At 48.9% G+C, this 16,587-nt stretch overlaps 1 protein-coding gene across 1 annotated transcript in view; it reads right to left on the minus strand.

Annotated features, from left to right (window-relative positions):
* LOC148508083 (uncharacterized) overlaps positions 1-16,587 on the minus strand; it is a 98,539-nt gene that overhangs the window by 64,124 nt on the left and 17,828 nt on the right. Inside the window, 2 exon segments of the mRNA XM_088445073.1 lie at positions 5,660-5,762; positions 6,254-6,351. Coding sequence (XP_088301199.1) covers positions 5,660-5,762; positions 6,254-6,351 — 201 coding nt within the window.

Consider the following 16,587-nt stretch of genomic DNA (forward strand, 5'->3'; position numbering starts at 1 on the left):
TAATTGTATGATTAGCATGGGATGTAGTCAGCATCCAATCACACGGGATGCTGACTGTCTATATACAACAGCAGTCGGGATCCAGGCTCAGGAATTCCGACTGCTGATATCCTGAAGGTATCAAGGGGTTAAGCACTAGGGGGAGGGTTAGGGTTAGTCACTAAGTGGGGAAGGTTAGGTGTAGCCACCAGAGAAAGGGAGGTTAGGGTTAGGCACTAGGGGGGAGGATTAGGGTTAGGGTAAGGAGAGGGGGAAAGTTAGCATACCAAACAACGAGTGTTGGTATGCTAGCGTCAGGATTCTGACAGCCGGGATCTGGAGCGTCGGCATCCCATAACCAACCCATTAGCATTGATTCAAGTACCTCTTATACACAAACCAAAGTAGAGACACGACCAAAAGAGAGTGTGACTAATAGGATAAAGGGTGCAAATAAGAATATGCGGTCAAGAGACTCACGCTCACCATCAGGGTGCATGCATGAAAACGGACGCATCTCCCGATTTGGAACCAACTACGCACGTGTCTGAAGTAGCAAGTAGATGCGTGCATGGCGTATCTTGTGGGAGACTAATGTGAAAGGAGGTATTTCCTGTCGGTGAGGACCACGATGTACGTAGAGGCTGTTCTTGGTCGTGCATAAGGGGAAGGCACGCCTGTTACTGACTATAAAGGGTACGCCAGAAATCCAGAAACAATGAGAGTATGTCCTTAGAAGAGGTACGTTGAGAGCGTGTGAGGGAATGCTTAATGCCAGTAATATAATAGTGTTTGTGTATGGGTTTCACTATGCATGTAAGTAAACGACCTTGCCTATTTCCCAAACAGTAATATCGAGGTTTACGAATGGACAGTGAATTACGTGCCTTAATTAATAGAAAACTTACAAAAAGCTTTTTGTAAAAGGTTGAGATTAACATCGGAAGTCATGAAAAGCTGAAGCTAGGGCATTAGGCAAGGAGACATAAGTCTGTTCAGCTTCACGTTTTTTCCCCACACAGATCCAATAATCCGACCACGTAACACGGCCTTCGATGTTTCCCAAAAAAAGGACTAGATTGTCCCAATGCTCAAAATGATCATCTAATAATTCTGACCAGCCAGAATTCAGAACAGGTCCTAAGTTCATCAGAATAGGACAAGTATGAGGGAAATCGCGAGTGGCAGTAAGCTGTGGGGTAGGGGTCAGGGACAAAGATATCAGGGCATGAACGGAAATCAGAATATCATGGAGGTCAACTCTGTATAACTAATCATGGAGATGGTCAGACAGGAAGAGATAGTTGATACTAGAAAAGAACGGTGAGCTGCAGAATGAAATGTGAACGAGTGGTCAGTAGGATTGAGAAGGCGCCAGGGATCAGTAAGATAGTGGCTGGCGGTTAATAAAGAGATATAGTTTCCGGAGCAAGAGGTTGTTCAACGCGATGGGGGGGGGAAGAGTGGTACATCAACGTGTCAACCACCACAGCAAAACAGCACATTACGCCACTAGAAAAATTACAATTGTATTAAAAAAATGGAGGACATAAAAACTGAGAACCAGGGGAGGTAGGGAACCCATGGGAGGACCATTCTTACCGAAGAGAGACCCAAACATTGAAATGACCAAAAATGTTACAATACAAAGAGTATAAAGAGTAAAAGTTACATCAGTTAGAGCATTCAAATAGGACATCAACATAAGCAAAATACAAAAAAATACTGTCTTGCTTCAGAACGACCTTTTCACTTATTTTCCTAAACATAATAAATTGAGGCAGGCCCTGTCCGTGAGGAACAGCGTGAGTCAAAAACATGTACATTGGAACAAATTGAATAAACGCTAGCAAACTTAACCCCATTCCATAAAAGGGAAGGGATATGGACAATGCTCTTTACCATGGTTAATGACTCCCTTTAGGGAGGAGGAGGTGATCTAGGCGGCATAAAGAGGGGTGTATTTAGGGGTCCGAGCACCCCTGGCTAAGTTATGGACTAGCGCCACTCTTTCCCCATATTTTCTATATAATTACACTCTGTACTTATAACGTCTCCCAAGCCAGCCCCCATGTTTCATCAGCCAGCAACACCTTCCGTTTCATCAGGAAGCACCCCTTCTGTCTCACCTGCCAGCCCCCCTTCTGACTCCCCAGCCAGCCTCACTTCTGTCTCCTCGGCCAGCCCTCTTTCTGTCTACCTAGCCATCCCCCTCCTGTTTCCCCAGCTCCAGCCCCTGGCCCGCCTGCATCAAACCCCCGCAGTCTACAGATACTTTACCATCTCTTGTATCTTGTGGCTGTGGCCAGCTCCTCAGTGCAGCTATGTGGCGTGTATGATGTTATGACGTCACGTGCACCTTGTCTCAAAACAACATTTTTATTAATTCATTGTATTGTACCAGGCAGCCAGCGGCTGTCCATCCCTGGACATCTAGGAGCCAGAAGCGTATCGGGCACTCGCACTCACATATTGATTCTACCCCCTGGCCGGTGACCCTGGTGAGTGCCATTTTGCCCAAATAGTGTCTACGCCCCTGGGCATAAAGTGTTGCTTAGCCAAGGAGGGGTAATCCAAAAACATGTGACCATTGTCTACCACCTTTAATATGGCCGGATAAAGCAGGGCAAATATTTTATTAGGCTTATGGAGGTGTTGACAAACCTCCGAAAACTCCTTGCGTTTCTACGACACCAAAGTAAAAAAAGATCATGTAAGATTAAAATACGATGGCCTTTCACGGTCTTTGAGGGAGTCCTATGATAAGAGGAGAGTATTTGCTCCTTAGCCCCATAGTCGAGATATTTGGCTATTACAGGACGAGGCCTAGGTCAATTAACGTCCCTCTCTGGGACTAGACTGTGTTCCCGCTGAATTTGTGGGGCAGGGAAGGTGTCCTGAATGTCCAGCGCCAAAGGCAAGAATTTACTTCAAAAATCCATTAGGGAGGCCTTTTTAATTGACTCATAAAACAGAGATAATTTCTGAAGTGGCGATTCAAGTTTGAATGGTGCAGGCTTGAGAATCAACAGGAGCTTGGAGGGAATGGAGCTGATCTTCAGTTCTACAGGTATGTTGTTCTAAAGTAGAGATTCTAAATGAGTTGGAATCAATTTTTGCTAATGCTGGTAGGGGGATGCTACACTCAGAAGCGCATCTGCTCTTAGAGCCAAAAGCAGTCTTCAGCACGGTCATCAATTCATATAAGCAGGTGAAATGCTGTACCAATCAAAGTGGATGTTTGAGCAGGGCAGACAAATCAGAGAAGGGGTAGGCCTCACTGAGCCAACCAATCAAGGAATATATACCTTTGTTTCAAATAAGGTCAGATCTCCCTTGATGCATACAATTTAGCTTACAGTAAAGGAGTAGGACATATTAGTGTTTAGCATCATAGGGTAGCGTTGGGCACACTAGCCAATGCACTGCAATTTGAATAAGTCACAAATTACAGTAATCGTTAAAGCCCAAATATCTGAACAGTTCATCACTGGAACGTATACAAAGAAAACTTTAGGACACAAAATCAGTGGCGTAACTAGGGTATTTGGGGCCCAGGGCAAATTAAAAAATTGGAGCCCCACCCCCTACGGCGCACGTAGAAAAAAGGGACATGGCCACTGAAAAATTGGGCATGTCAACATGATACACACCCCTTTCTTGTCACTCTGGGAACATTCCTTTCCATTCCATATGCACCTTAATGCACTGCCCCTTATACAGTCCCCCCTATGCAGTGCCCCAAGTTGCCCCCAGTATGCAATGCCCCCAATAGTGGTCCCTCTTATGCAGGCCCCCAGTAGTGCCCCTTATACAGTACCCCAAGTAGTGGTCCCCCTTATGCAGCCCCCCTTTAGTTCCCCTTATACAGTGCCCTTAGTAGTGGTCCCCTTATGCAGGGCCCCAGTAGTGCCCCTTATACAGTGTCCCTTAATCAGTGCGCCCCCAGAGGGATGAGAGAAGAAATCATTAGTCGGACTTGGCAGCGCGGTGTATTGAATAGCTCCGGGAGCTCACTCCCGGAGCTATTTACATAGCGTTGAATAGAATCGTGCCCAATGAATCTTATGGATATTAACTTTTCAGTAGCCAAGATCACTGTGGCTCTTTCCATATGTGCAGTCTTTTGTTCCTCATGTAGTAAACTCTGAGACACATTTTTATAAATGATAGATCACAGCGCCTATTTACATATGTGTGCGGTCTCAGTCTTTAATAGGAAGTCTGCAGACACCGCTTATGCATGGTAAAATCCTGTATGAAGGGCCTGTTGGACCACTGATTCATGGTGCCTGCCGACATGCTGAACCATGCCAGTAGTGTGTTAAACAAATAGGGTTTATTTTAGTTATACAATAACATATTGGAGAAACTTGCAAAAAGTTCTTATGGAGAGTTGTATATTTTAAAGGGAATGGGTATGTAATGCCGGCTGTCGGGATGCCTTCCGTCACAATACAAACAGCGGCATCTCGACAGGGGTCGGATAAGTATACTTACTCTCCCCTAGCCCTCCCAGTTAGTGCCTAAACCTAAGTTTCCCACCTTAGTGCCTAACCCTAACCCTACCTCAGTGGTGCCTTTGCCCTAACCCTCCCCCATAGGGTTGCTTAACCCTAACCCCCCCCCCCCCAAGAAACCTAACGCTAACCTGCTATGCGACCTAAACCTAACTCCCCCCTTCACCGCGGCTAACACTAAGGGCGCCCCGGCCTCCTATCGCTCGAACGGTCGTCCTACTGGATTCCGGCGTCGGGATTGTGACTGGCGGCATCGCGGCCGCTGGTCTCATAACTACATCCCATTTTAAGGGAACTAAGGAATAAGGACATTGGTTTTACTCAATCTTTATTTTCCTTGAACGTGGCACTTGGAGCAAGATTAAGTACCAACCATTCAGCTCCTAACTGTAAATTTACAGAGGGTCAGACTTTAAACCTCAGACTCACTCATATCCTGGAGGAATAGAAAGGGATTTTTGAGGAAGCGTAGAAAAAAACCAGCAATTATCCTGTAAGACTGACATCACGGCGCTATTTGTTGTTCAGGATGAACAGATGTGGACATATATTTTATCATTGTGATGTCACTGGTAGATAGCTGGCACTGCCGAGTCCAATAGGAGGCTATAGCTTACATATGGGGCTGGAGTCTGAGTCACACGCAAAAGCGCACGCAGCAGTGGCAATTGGCGCTCGCATATCTGCGACTTTATGCAAATGGCGCTACAAGGACCTTAACTTGTGTAAATCTGCGCAACAAAGGTGCATGGTCTGAGACGACCCCCTTTAGCGTCCGTGCACGCTGTAATACCGATATGAGCGGTCTTATACTCCGCCATCTGTTGCATCATGGCACTATGGCAGTTGCAGATATACCGTCGGGTTATGGCCTCCTATTCCTGCGTCCGTGTATGTATCAACATGCCCGCGACACTCCCAATGAATGGATTCTTTTTGCGCTGACTACTAGCCACCTCCCATGAATGCCCATCACTTTCCCACCACACTTCTGATACCGTCTGTCCCGACTGTAATTTTCACGCAAGTACAATTGCAAATAATCGCTCAGCTCCGTAGACATCTGCGCTATGAGTCCCTCTACATCAGGCCCAGGGAGTGATAAATACAGCATTCTATTTATTGCAGTGACTCTACTGTAATAAGTGATTATTCCTCACCTGTGCTGATAGCTGTAGGGATTTCCTCCTCCTTACACTGCTGATCACCCCTCATATACGTCTCTTCTCCACCTTCTACCTTAACATTAGCCAGACCTTCACCCTAAATAACCCACAAAACAAAAACAATTATACTTTAATATGTCTCTTAAGGTGGCCATACACGGCACGACATATGTGTCGATCCGACGGATCGGCACGATATAAGTGCTATATCGTGCCGTGTATGGGCACGATATCGCACCTGATATCGTGCTGCGCGCTCCAACGGGGTCGTACATCGCATCCCCAGGTCTTCCTGCAAAACCATCTGACCTGGGATGCGATGTACGATCCCATTCAAATGGTGGAGGGGGGAGCCGGCATATCGTGCGGTCTGCGGGGACATCACGAATGCCGGCAGTGACAGCACGATCGGATTGGCAGTCGCACTATACGGTGCATCGAACCGTGTATGCCCGGCATTATTCTCCCTCTATGATGTGGGATGTAAGCAATTGAGATTAAATAGTGTATAAGACACACACAGCTGCTGTACAGATCATATAGTGACAGTCACTTTGCTATATTGGTGAGACCTTAACTCCCACCTACCTGATCCTCCTGTGGGGTCCTGTGATTCTCCTCTGTACAATCCTGGGAATAAAGAGGACGAGGACATCTCTCTGGGGTATCTCTGTTACTGGGTCCATCTGTAGGAGACACACAGTGACTGAGTACATTGTATATATGTGATTATCAGATGGTGTGTGTACATTACGAACCCAACACCAATAACTACTTATGCTACATATAAAGATGCATCTATTATGTGTTACAACCTTAATGTTAATGTAATACCTCCATATACAGGCTGGATCAATGAGAAATGGCAAGTAAAGCTCAATAAAGAGGAAATAAATGTCTACCAATAGTAGTTTAAATATATATATATATTTTTTTACGAAATCGGTAATACCGACACACGGGACCACGGCAGTGAGAACCCCGAAGACAGAGATAACATACTGAAACTTGATGGTCGGTATGTTATCCCCCCTCTCCCTACGCTAACCCCCCCAGCGCCTAAACCTAACCCCCCCCCCCCCGCACCCTAAACCTATCCCTCCCGCATTAGGTCCCAACCTTAACCCTCCCCCTAATGCCTAACCCTCCCCTCCAACCCGCCACTTACCTTCGGCATCCCGGCGATCGGGATGCTGAACGCATACCATATTTACTTTTTTTCTGTATATCAAGCCATATATAATTAAAACAGCACACAGAGCATGAATAAACTGCATATATAATAAGATAAGATTAGTACTATGGGCCTGTTCCCAACTGCCGATTGTTGCGCTCTGCGCATTGACAGGATATTAGCGTTTGGGGGGTGATGACGGGGAGGTCGTCGGCGAAACACAGGCATGCCAGTGCCTGGCCAGTGCCAGTTTGAATGCCGTCACAGGGGCGTGCATAAATTAGCCACTGCGATGCCATGCAGAGCTTGGGCTTTCACTGCGTGCGATGAGGTTAGCAATTCCTGAGTAAGGTCAGACCTTGTACAAGTGTGTTTGAGGCTCCGATGGTACTCCATGTTACCGATGGTTTCGCAGACTTACACAGTATTACGGTTGTGTGTATAGTAAAGTGGGCGTCCTTATGTTGCAAGCGAGCGTAATGTCAAGGTATATTGTATGATCAACACGATTTACGAGTACAAATCCTTGCAATTTCTTTGATGATACTGGAAACCACCGGTGAAACGCGTCAGTATTGCGGAGAGACTTATATGCGCTGTGATTGCCACCCTTATTTGTGATGTTCTCAGATTGCTTCTACCGATACACTGTTACACTGCATCGAGTCCTAACCGCGCTGGTCTCACTGAGGGCCATATTCAATTAAAGGCGAAATCGGCCGTTTTTGGCGTCGTTTGCGAATGGGCCGTCCGATCAGCCGATTTGCGGACAATTTGCAGCCGATTTCGCCAACGACGGCGAAAAACTGACGTTTTTCGCGTAAAAACTGCAGACAACTCTTCTCCAGCCTAGTGCATGCGAAAAAATTTGCAAAATCCCTATTTTTGGGTAAAAATGTGGGGATTTCTTACAGAACCCTTTAGAAAGCCCCCCTAATAATACTTTAGCGAAAAAAAAACTCGTAAGTTGCGCACTTTGGCGAAAAAAGGCCACCGAAATATCGGTCACTTTTTTTTTTTAACCGTGAAAAATGCGTTTAGCGTATTGGGTCTGGTATTTGGGATGGCCATAAGGATGCACCAAGTGTTTTAAACATTGCACGTGGCTGGCACAGTTGGTTTTTTAAAACCACAAAAAAACGCCTGCGCCAGCCACGTGCAATGTTTAAAACACTTGGCGCATCTTTATGTCCATCCAAAATACCAGCCCCAATACATTAAATTAATTTTTCATGAAAAAAAAAAAATGTTGACCAAAATTTCAGTGGTAGGTTTTTTTGCCAAAGTACGCAATTTCCGATTTTTTTTTCCGCTAAAGTATCATTAGGGGGGCTTTTTAAAGGGTTCTGTAAGAAATCTCCTAATTTTTACACAAAAATAGGGATTTTGCACATTTTCCCCCTTTTTTTAAAATGGAGAAAAGTTTTCTCCATTTTTACATGAAAAATCGGCAATATTATTGCGGGTACGTTAATATCGCTACTAATGGAATACGGCCCTTAGCAGGAGAGCAATACAGGACTGTGTAAATGGCACATGCATTATCATCTTCAGCAGAATAGGTTTGAAATATCTATGTGAAATACTTCCCCCGATTCAAGGGTATGTGATAATTACAAATGACTGAAATTGATATTGTAAGTCTCAATTATCCATGATAAAAATAAAAACACAGGGCCTGGTTCATTATAGATCGCTATTTCGATCACGGCTGCGATTACGCACGCAGATCTGTTGCAAAAAATATGAGATATGGTAAGAACTTACCCTTGTTATCTCTATTTCTACGAAGTCCATAGGGTTCCACAGGATACCTTGGGTATAGGTGTGACGTCAGTCGCAGGGCACCAAAGAGTTAAGCTTTCAGCCTCCCAGGATGCACTAGGTCCCCCTCCTATACCCTGCCCCCGGGCCAAGGCACCTCAGTTAGTTACCAAGCCATAGGCCGGAGGAGGAGAAGGAAGAGAGAGAACAAAGATCTGGACACATACAAGAATCACATTCTCACCAGAGGGAGACGGAAAACCGGTGACCAGAGCAAAGCCCATCTGCAGCACAGGTGCGACAGGGCGGGAGTCCTGTGGAACCCTATGGACTTCGTAGAAATAGAGATAACAAGGGTAAGTTCTTACCATATCTCATATTTTCTACTTCAGGGTCCATAGGGTATCCACAGGATACCTTGGGGATGTCCCAAAGCAGTATCCTTTAAGGGTGGGGACGCTCCTGTGCAGAAAGGAGAATCCGCCGCCCGAAGGAAGCATCCTGAGAGGCGAAGGTGTCAAACCTGTAATACCTCACGAAGGTATGGACAGAAGACCACGTAGCAGCCTTGCAGATCTGAACTGCCGAGGCACCACGTCGAGCTGCCCACGAAGGACCCACAGACCTAGTGGAATGAGCCTTCAGAGAAGGAGGGACCGGTAGGCCTTCATGAAGATAAGCTTCAGAAATAGCCATACGGATCCAGGCTGCCAAAGTTTGCTTTGAAGCAGGCCAACCCTTTTTACGGAAGCCAAAGAGGACAAACAAAGCGTCCGACTTCCTAAACGAAGAAGTGCGGTCAACATAAGTCCTTAAGGCCCGCACAACATCCAAAGAGGCCTCACCCACGGAAAGACCCGGTGAGTTAAAGGCCGGAACAACTATTTCCTCGTTAATATGAAACTGGGAAACAACTTTGGGAAGAAACTCGGGCCGAGTGCGGAGCACTGCCCTGTTCCCATAAAAAACCAAGAAAGGGGGTCTACAAGAAAGAGCCCCTAACTCAGAAACACGTCTGGCCGAAGCAATGGCCAGAAGGAAAACAGTCTTAGCTGTTAGCCATTTAAGATCCACTGAGCCCAGTGGTTCAAACGGCGGTCCTTGGAGAGCCCTCAGGACCACAGCCAAATCCCAAGGCGCCACAGGTGGAACAAAGGGCGGCTGAATGCGGAGAACACCCTGCATAAAGGTGCGCACATCCGGGATTGTAGCAATCCTACGGTGAAACCAGACAGATAGGGCCGAAACCTGTACCTTCAAAGAAGCAAGGCGAAGCCCATGATCTAGTCCCGCTTGCAGGAAGGCGAGAATCCGAGACAGACGAAACTCCCGCGGTGCATAACCTCTCGGTCGACACCACTGGAAGAACGTATGCCACACGCGATGGTATATCCTCGCGGAAGACTGTTTCCGAGCTCGTAACATGGTACGCACCACAGAGCTGGAAAACCCCCGGGACCTCAGCATGGCCGTCTCAACAGCCACGCCGTCAAAGACAGCCGAGTCAGGTCCGGGTGAAGGCAAGGACCCTGAGACAGAAGGTCCGGTCGTAGCGGCAACCGCAGAGGAATGTCCACGGACAGACCCTGAAGGTCTGAGAACCAGTGCCGTCTGGGCCACGCGGGAGCTATCAACAGGAGCGTCCCTCCTTCCTGTTTGAATTTCCGGATTACCCGTGGAAGAAGGGAGACCGGAGGGAACAGGTATGCGAACCGGAACGTCCACCGGACGGACAGAGCATCCACCAGAGACGCCCCTTCGTCTCTTGTGCGAGACCCGTACACCGGCAACTTGTTGTTGTGCCGGGACGCCATGAGGTCGATTTCTGGAAAACCCCACCTGTCCACCAGTAGTTGAAAAACGTCCGGGTGCAGGGACCATTCCCCCGGATGAACGTCCTGGCGACTTAGAAAGTCCGCCTCCCAATTGAGCACTCCCGGGATGAAGACCGCTGATATGGCCGGAAGATTGCGCTCCGCCCAAACCAGGATCCGAGAGACCTCTACGAGAGCCGCCCGACTGCGAGTTCCTCCTTGCCTGTTTATGTAGGCCACGGTGGTAGCATTGTCCGACTGGACCTGCACCGGGCGACCCTGGAGAAACCGCTGTGCCTGCTGGAGAGCATTGAAGACCGCACGGAGTTCCAAGATATTTATTGGAAGCTCCGCTTCTGTCGGCGTCCACCTGCCCTGGAACAAGTGTGGACCCGAAACTGCTCCCCAGCCCCGAAGACTGGCGTCCGTTGTCAACAGGACCCAATTTGGAACCCAGAACGGACGTCCCTTGTTGAGGTGGGTCGTCTGTAACCACCACGTAAGGGACAGGCGAACCTCCTGGGTGAGCACAATCGTCTGGGACTTCAGAGACTGAGTCAGCCCGTTCCACTTGGACAGGATCAGGTGCTGCAGAGGTCTGGAGTGAAACTGGGCGTATTCCACCATGTCGAACACCGACACCATGGAGCCCAGTAACCTCATCGCCGAGTGTAAGGACACCCGGCGGCTGTGCAGACAACTGCGCACCCTTGACTGTAAAGCAGAGATCTTGTCCTCCGTCACGAAGATCCTTTGCTGTCCCGAGTCCAATAAGGCTCCAAGATGCAGAATCCTCCGAGACGGGATTAGAGTGGACTTCTGCCAGTTGATTAGCCAGCCGTGCCGTTGCAGCAGTGCAATGGTCAGGTCCAAGTGGCGTAACAGGAGCTCTGGAGATCCTGCCACCAATAACAGGTCGTCCAAATACGGCAACATGCGGACTCCCTGCAGCCGCAGAGAAGCCGCCATGACCGCCATCACCTTGGTGAAAACACGTGGTGCTGTTGCCAGGCCAAAAGGTAACGCCCGAAACTGGAAGTGGTCGCTGCTGATTGCAAACCTGAGGAACTGTTGATGGCGCCAAAGAATAGGGACATGCAGGTAAGCGTCCTGTATGTCCAATGACACCAAGTAGTCCCCAGGTTCCAGCGCCAGAATGATGGACCGTAGGGTCTCCATCCGAAACTTCGGGACCCGCAAAGACTTGTTGAGTGCTTTGAGGTTGAGAATCGGACGATATGACCCATTGGGTTTCTGTACCAAAAATAGATTTGAATAGAAACCCTGGCCCCTCTGGGAGAATGGAACCGCCACTATAACTCCAGCCTGGAGCATAGTGTGCAATACCTTCCGCAGCTCCGTAGCCTTGTTCCGGTCTGATGGGAGACCCGTGGTGAAGAAGCGAGCCGGGGGTCTGTGCCGGAAGGAGAGGGCGTATCCGTGGGAAACCACCTCCAGAACCCAAGTGTCTGTCGTAGTGGTCGACCAACACTGGGCGAACTGTAGCAGGCGGCCTCCCACCCTGGGATCCCCCAAAGGGAGGCCCGGACCGTCAGGCCGCAGGCTTGTCATCTGGCTTGGGGGCCGGACGTCTGGTACTCCATGCCTGCTTCCGGGGCTTGACCGATTTCTTAGGGCCAGCCTGTCGAGGAAACGACTGTGGTTTGGGCCTGCCCTGGGCCCTAGATGACCGAAAGGACGATGGTCCCGAACCAGAAGGAGCAGCGGCCGACGGGAGACAGGCAGATTTGGCTGCCGCCAGCGTGGCCACAATCTTATCCAGATCCGGACCGAAGAGAACTTCTCCGGTAAACGGCAACGCTTCCAGACCTTTCTTGGAATCTGCGTCCGCCTTCCAGGATCGCAGCCACAAGGTGCGACGAGCAGCTACCGCTGCTGAAGAAATTCTAGACACCAGAGTACTAATGTCTAGAGCCGCCTCGTTGATGTAGGTGGCCGAATCACGGAGATTGCCAATCAACTCCGCCTGATCGGCCGGACAGTCGGATTCAAAAGAAGCCTCTAATGAATCCGCCCAGCGCTCCATCGCTCTGGCAACCCAGCAAATGGCCATAGCCGGCCGTGCTGCCCCCCCTGCAAGGGAATAAGCGGACTTCAGGCAGATTTCTACCTTGCGGTCCGTAGCATCCTTAAGGGAGGACATGGATGGCATCGGCAATGTGGCACTACGGACAAGACGGGTCACGTGAGAATCCACCTGTGAAGGGGATTCCCACTTCGCAAAATAATTATCCGCGAACGGATAAGCCACCGCCAGGCGTCTGTGCGGCTGGTATCTTTTGCCAGGTTGTTTCCACGCCTCCTCTAAATGGTCCACCAACTGACCCGAAAGAGGAAAGACTGTGGCATCGCCCTTCACATCTTTGAAAAAGGCATACTTAGATTTAGCCGCTGGGGGAACTTCGTCCTCAATCACCAAGGCTGTGCGGACCGCCCGAATAAGTCCAGGAATATATACTTTGGACTTAGCATCAGCGTCCTTAGTATGGAGAGGTTCCTGATCGTAAGGATCTAGAATCTCCCCATCATCAGACGTCCCTTCGTCATCCTCATAAGGAGCGGACAGAGACGCCACCGGCCTTTTATGAGACCGCATCACAGACTCCCCTTGCAACACATCCGACAAGTGCTGTACAGAACTCGTCAGGGAGTTAACCCACGCTGGCTCCTGAGAACCCGGGAGCGGGGAAATAGGGAGACTGTGGGGTACCACCAATTGTCGTGGGAACCCCTGCATGGGTGACGACACCACAGACTGCTGGGACAAACCCATCGGAGTAAACGCGGGCTGCGGAGCTAACTGGCCCACTAAAGCTGTTAACGCCTGAGCGAAACAAGCCCAGGGCGGCTCCTGTACCGGTGCTGTAACCGTAATAGGCCGCGCCATGGACAAACACTGCCGGCAAAGGCCCTCCGCGCTACCCTCCCCCTCCGCTAACGGTACTTTGCACGTGGTACACTGTAGCCGGAGGGGAAAATCACTTTCAGACATGATGGCACCACGTATGTGACCTCTCTCACCAATTAAGTATTAAATAGGCGAGAGACCACCCTGCAGCACCGCACCGCAAGGGCTTTAGCAGAAAGAACAGGGACAGTAATAAAGCTGACAGTTTAGAGAAGAAAAGATTACAGGCAGCAGCGCTAGCACAGTCACATACAATGCAGAAAAATAACAATTCCTGCACTAACAGCGCTGATCACTCAACTACACAGACACAGGGCCTGGTAGGACACAGCGCTGCATACACAGACCTGACCACAGCGGAGGAGAGGTATGCGGGGGGACCCAGACCACGATGCTTCCGTCCAGCGCTTCCAGCAGCGTTCACCATGCGTTCTGGAGAAGATGGCCGCCGAGGAGCAGAGAGGAGGCTGGCCTGGGGGAGGAGCGCTGCCACAGGACCAGTCGGCAGCATGCAGAGAGGGCTGTGTGCAGCGGGGGAGGCGCCGGCTGTGAGACAGGGAAGGCGCGCTCCCCTGGCATGCATTTAACCCCTGGGACGCCGCAGCGCTACCGCTCTGCTGCGGTCCGCTGTCCCAGGGGGTAGTGGAAGCGCAGGTTGGTCGCCTGGCTCCACGCTGCAGCCAGTCCCCAGGGAGCCCCCTGCCTGGGGACTTAGGACCATGTGATCAGCGGGGACCCACCGCGGGACCCCGCTGCTTACCTCTGTCCCCCTTGAATCCGGCCATGGTCCGGAGCATCTGGGGTCACCGCTAGCTGTGACCCCAGACGCCCACCAGCATCCCCGGATCAGTACCGGCGTTCTGGTACCGGCGGGGTGTAGGGAAGACAGCATGGACGTCAGGACTGACTGTCCATGCTGTTCATCCAGTTGTGCAGCCACAGCTGCATGAAGAATAAGCTTCAGGGGCTCTTCTAGCCCCCACTCCAACAGGTGCACCCGACTCCGGCCGGGCACCAAACTAAACTGAGGTGCCTTGGCCCGGGGGCGGGGTATAGGAGGGGGACCTAGTGCATCCTGGGAGGCTGAAAGCTTAACTCTTTGGTGCCCTGCGACTGACGTCACACCTATACCCAAGGTATCCTGTGGATACCCTATGGACCCTGAAGTAGAAATATGCTAATGAATGCTATTGTAATGCCGTCGCACAGCCAGAATAGAGACGCCCACTACCGCTATCTCACATCCGTAATACCTTGCAGTCCTGCGCATACATCTGGAACATTAAGTAACATCGGCCTCCCATGCACAATTCTAACAGGTCTGACTGTACTCAGAAATAACTAACCTTGTCGCACCCAGTGAGTACACAGGCTGCGTATGCCAACGCAGTGGCTAAATTATGCACACCCAAGTAACGGCGTTCAAACGGACAGGCACGCCTCCGTTTCTCCGACCACTCCCCTGTCACCACCCCCAAAACGCTGAGCTGACGTCACTCACTCTGCGATGGCTTTGAATCTGCGTGAGTGATCGCAGAGCAGTCACAATGCTAACTCACACGAAAATGCTAAATGCGCATATATACGTATAGAAGACAGCATCTTGTGCTTTATTAATATGGACAACAATGAGTACAGGGTAATAACAATGTTTTGTTGTTGTTTACACTAAGTGACATGGCGCTTCTATGACAACAGCTCTCCCAAGATTTTAAGCTCGAGATTGGAGACTGGAAGAGGAACTAAAGATTCAGCGGTGTGGAGCTCCTGGTGGCGGTAATTAATGTGGTAAGTCTTTATTGCATTTGCATCCTGAAAAAAGTATTAAACTGAAACCTTAGTCCACAAAACATTTGTTTATCGGAGTGATGCCTCCAAAGGCAGGAATATTGGAAAAAGGGGTCCAGAGAGGCAGTTATTGAGGAGGACACTGGGACTTTCAATTATTTCTCTCATCGGAGTGCCAGTCCCTAATCTGTTCGAATGATCTTATCACCTGACTACTATTACTCTAACTATTACTCTAACAAGGGCAGAGGTTTTAACACTTGTATGCACTGAAGTTTATAGCAGATTTGTGGAGTTTTCAGGGACAGAGTGATTATTCCAGGTTGAGAGCAGCAGAGTTGCTGTTCTTGTAATTATCCCAGTAAAAGTATTACAATGATGACTGTACATATGTGATTGGCGTTGTAATCTGTTCTTGTAGGGTAGCTCACTCTTTTCTCAAAATGATGTAAAGTTTCTCCGTCAGACTTGTCATGCTAATGTAAGCAGACATTATTTGGAAGGGAAAGCAAGAACTAATCATTATGCTGCAATTACTACGCGCTGTGCATATGGAGGCATTATCTATTCCATGTTCCAACCTTAAGGTTATTGTAATACAGTAAGGGGTCTATATACTGAGCAGTGTTAGGAGACAGAGTGAAAAGTGATAAGGTGCCAGCCAATCAGCTCCCAACTGTCATTTTTCAAACACAGCCTGTGAGATGGCAGTTGGGAGCTGATTGGCTGGCACCTTATCACTTTTCGCTCTGTCTCCTAACACTGCTTAGTAAATAGACCCCTAATAGACAGTCTCCATTAATGAGTAACTTATTTAAATAAGAGGATTAATGTCCTCAGAAAGTGAGACTATCTGAATTCTAACACTATTGAACATAATACGACAAGTCATCGGCTGGGGAAATCCCAAAACACACCGTAGATAAGGGTCTGATTCCATAACTAGAACCTCACATTGAGTCCTGGGGATGGTAAATCATTTCCTTGATTATTACAGTGACATGAAATCTGAGTCTGGGCGATCAATGACAACAGCTTGAGATTTGGGTTTAAGGGCCGTATTCAATTAGAGGAGAAATTGACGTTTTTTGCAAAAAAAAAAAAACGGCGCAAACAGGCGAAACTGGAGAAATGTTTTCTCCATCCCAGACCAGGAGAAAAAAAAACATGCAAAATTCCTTTTTTTGGCTAAATGTGGGGATTTCTTTCAAAACCCTTTGGACCATCCCCCCCAACCCGAAAAAAACAATTGATTTTGCCGCTAATTGAATACGCCCCTTATTGTTAGAGAGATTTAGAAAAGCATCCAATTACTGGGGGAGGCTGGTTGCAGAGATTGTCGTCAAAGTAATCACGTAAAGGAGGTCTTCACAGCAAAGGCTGCAACATCATGCTACACAGGGCCGAATGTGATCCCTGTGATGTGTCTGTGAAATAAGCCATCCAACAGAAG

The sequence above is a fragment of the Taudactylus pleione genome, unplaced genomic scaffold (assembly GCF_031769625.1).
Source record: "Taudactylus pleione unplaced genomic scaffold, aTauple2 ptg000377l, whole genome shotgun sequence".
NCBI lineage: Eukaryota > Metazoa > Chordata > Amphibia > Anura > Myobatrachidae > Taudactylus > Taudactylus pleione.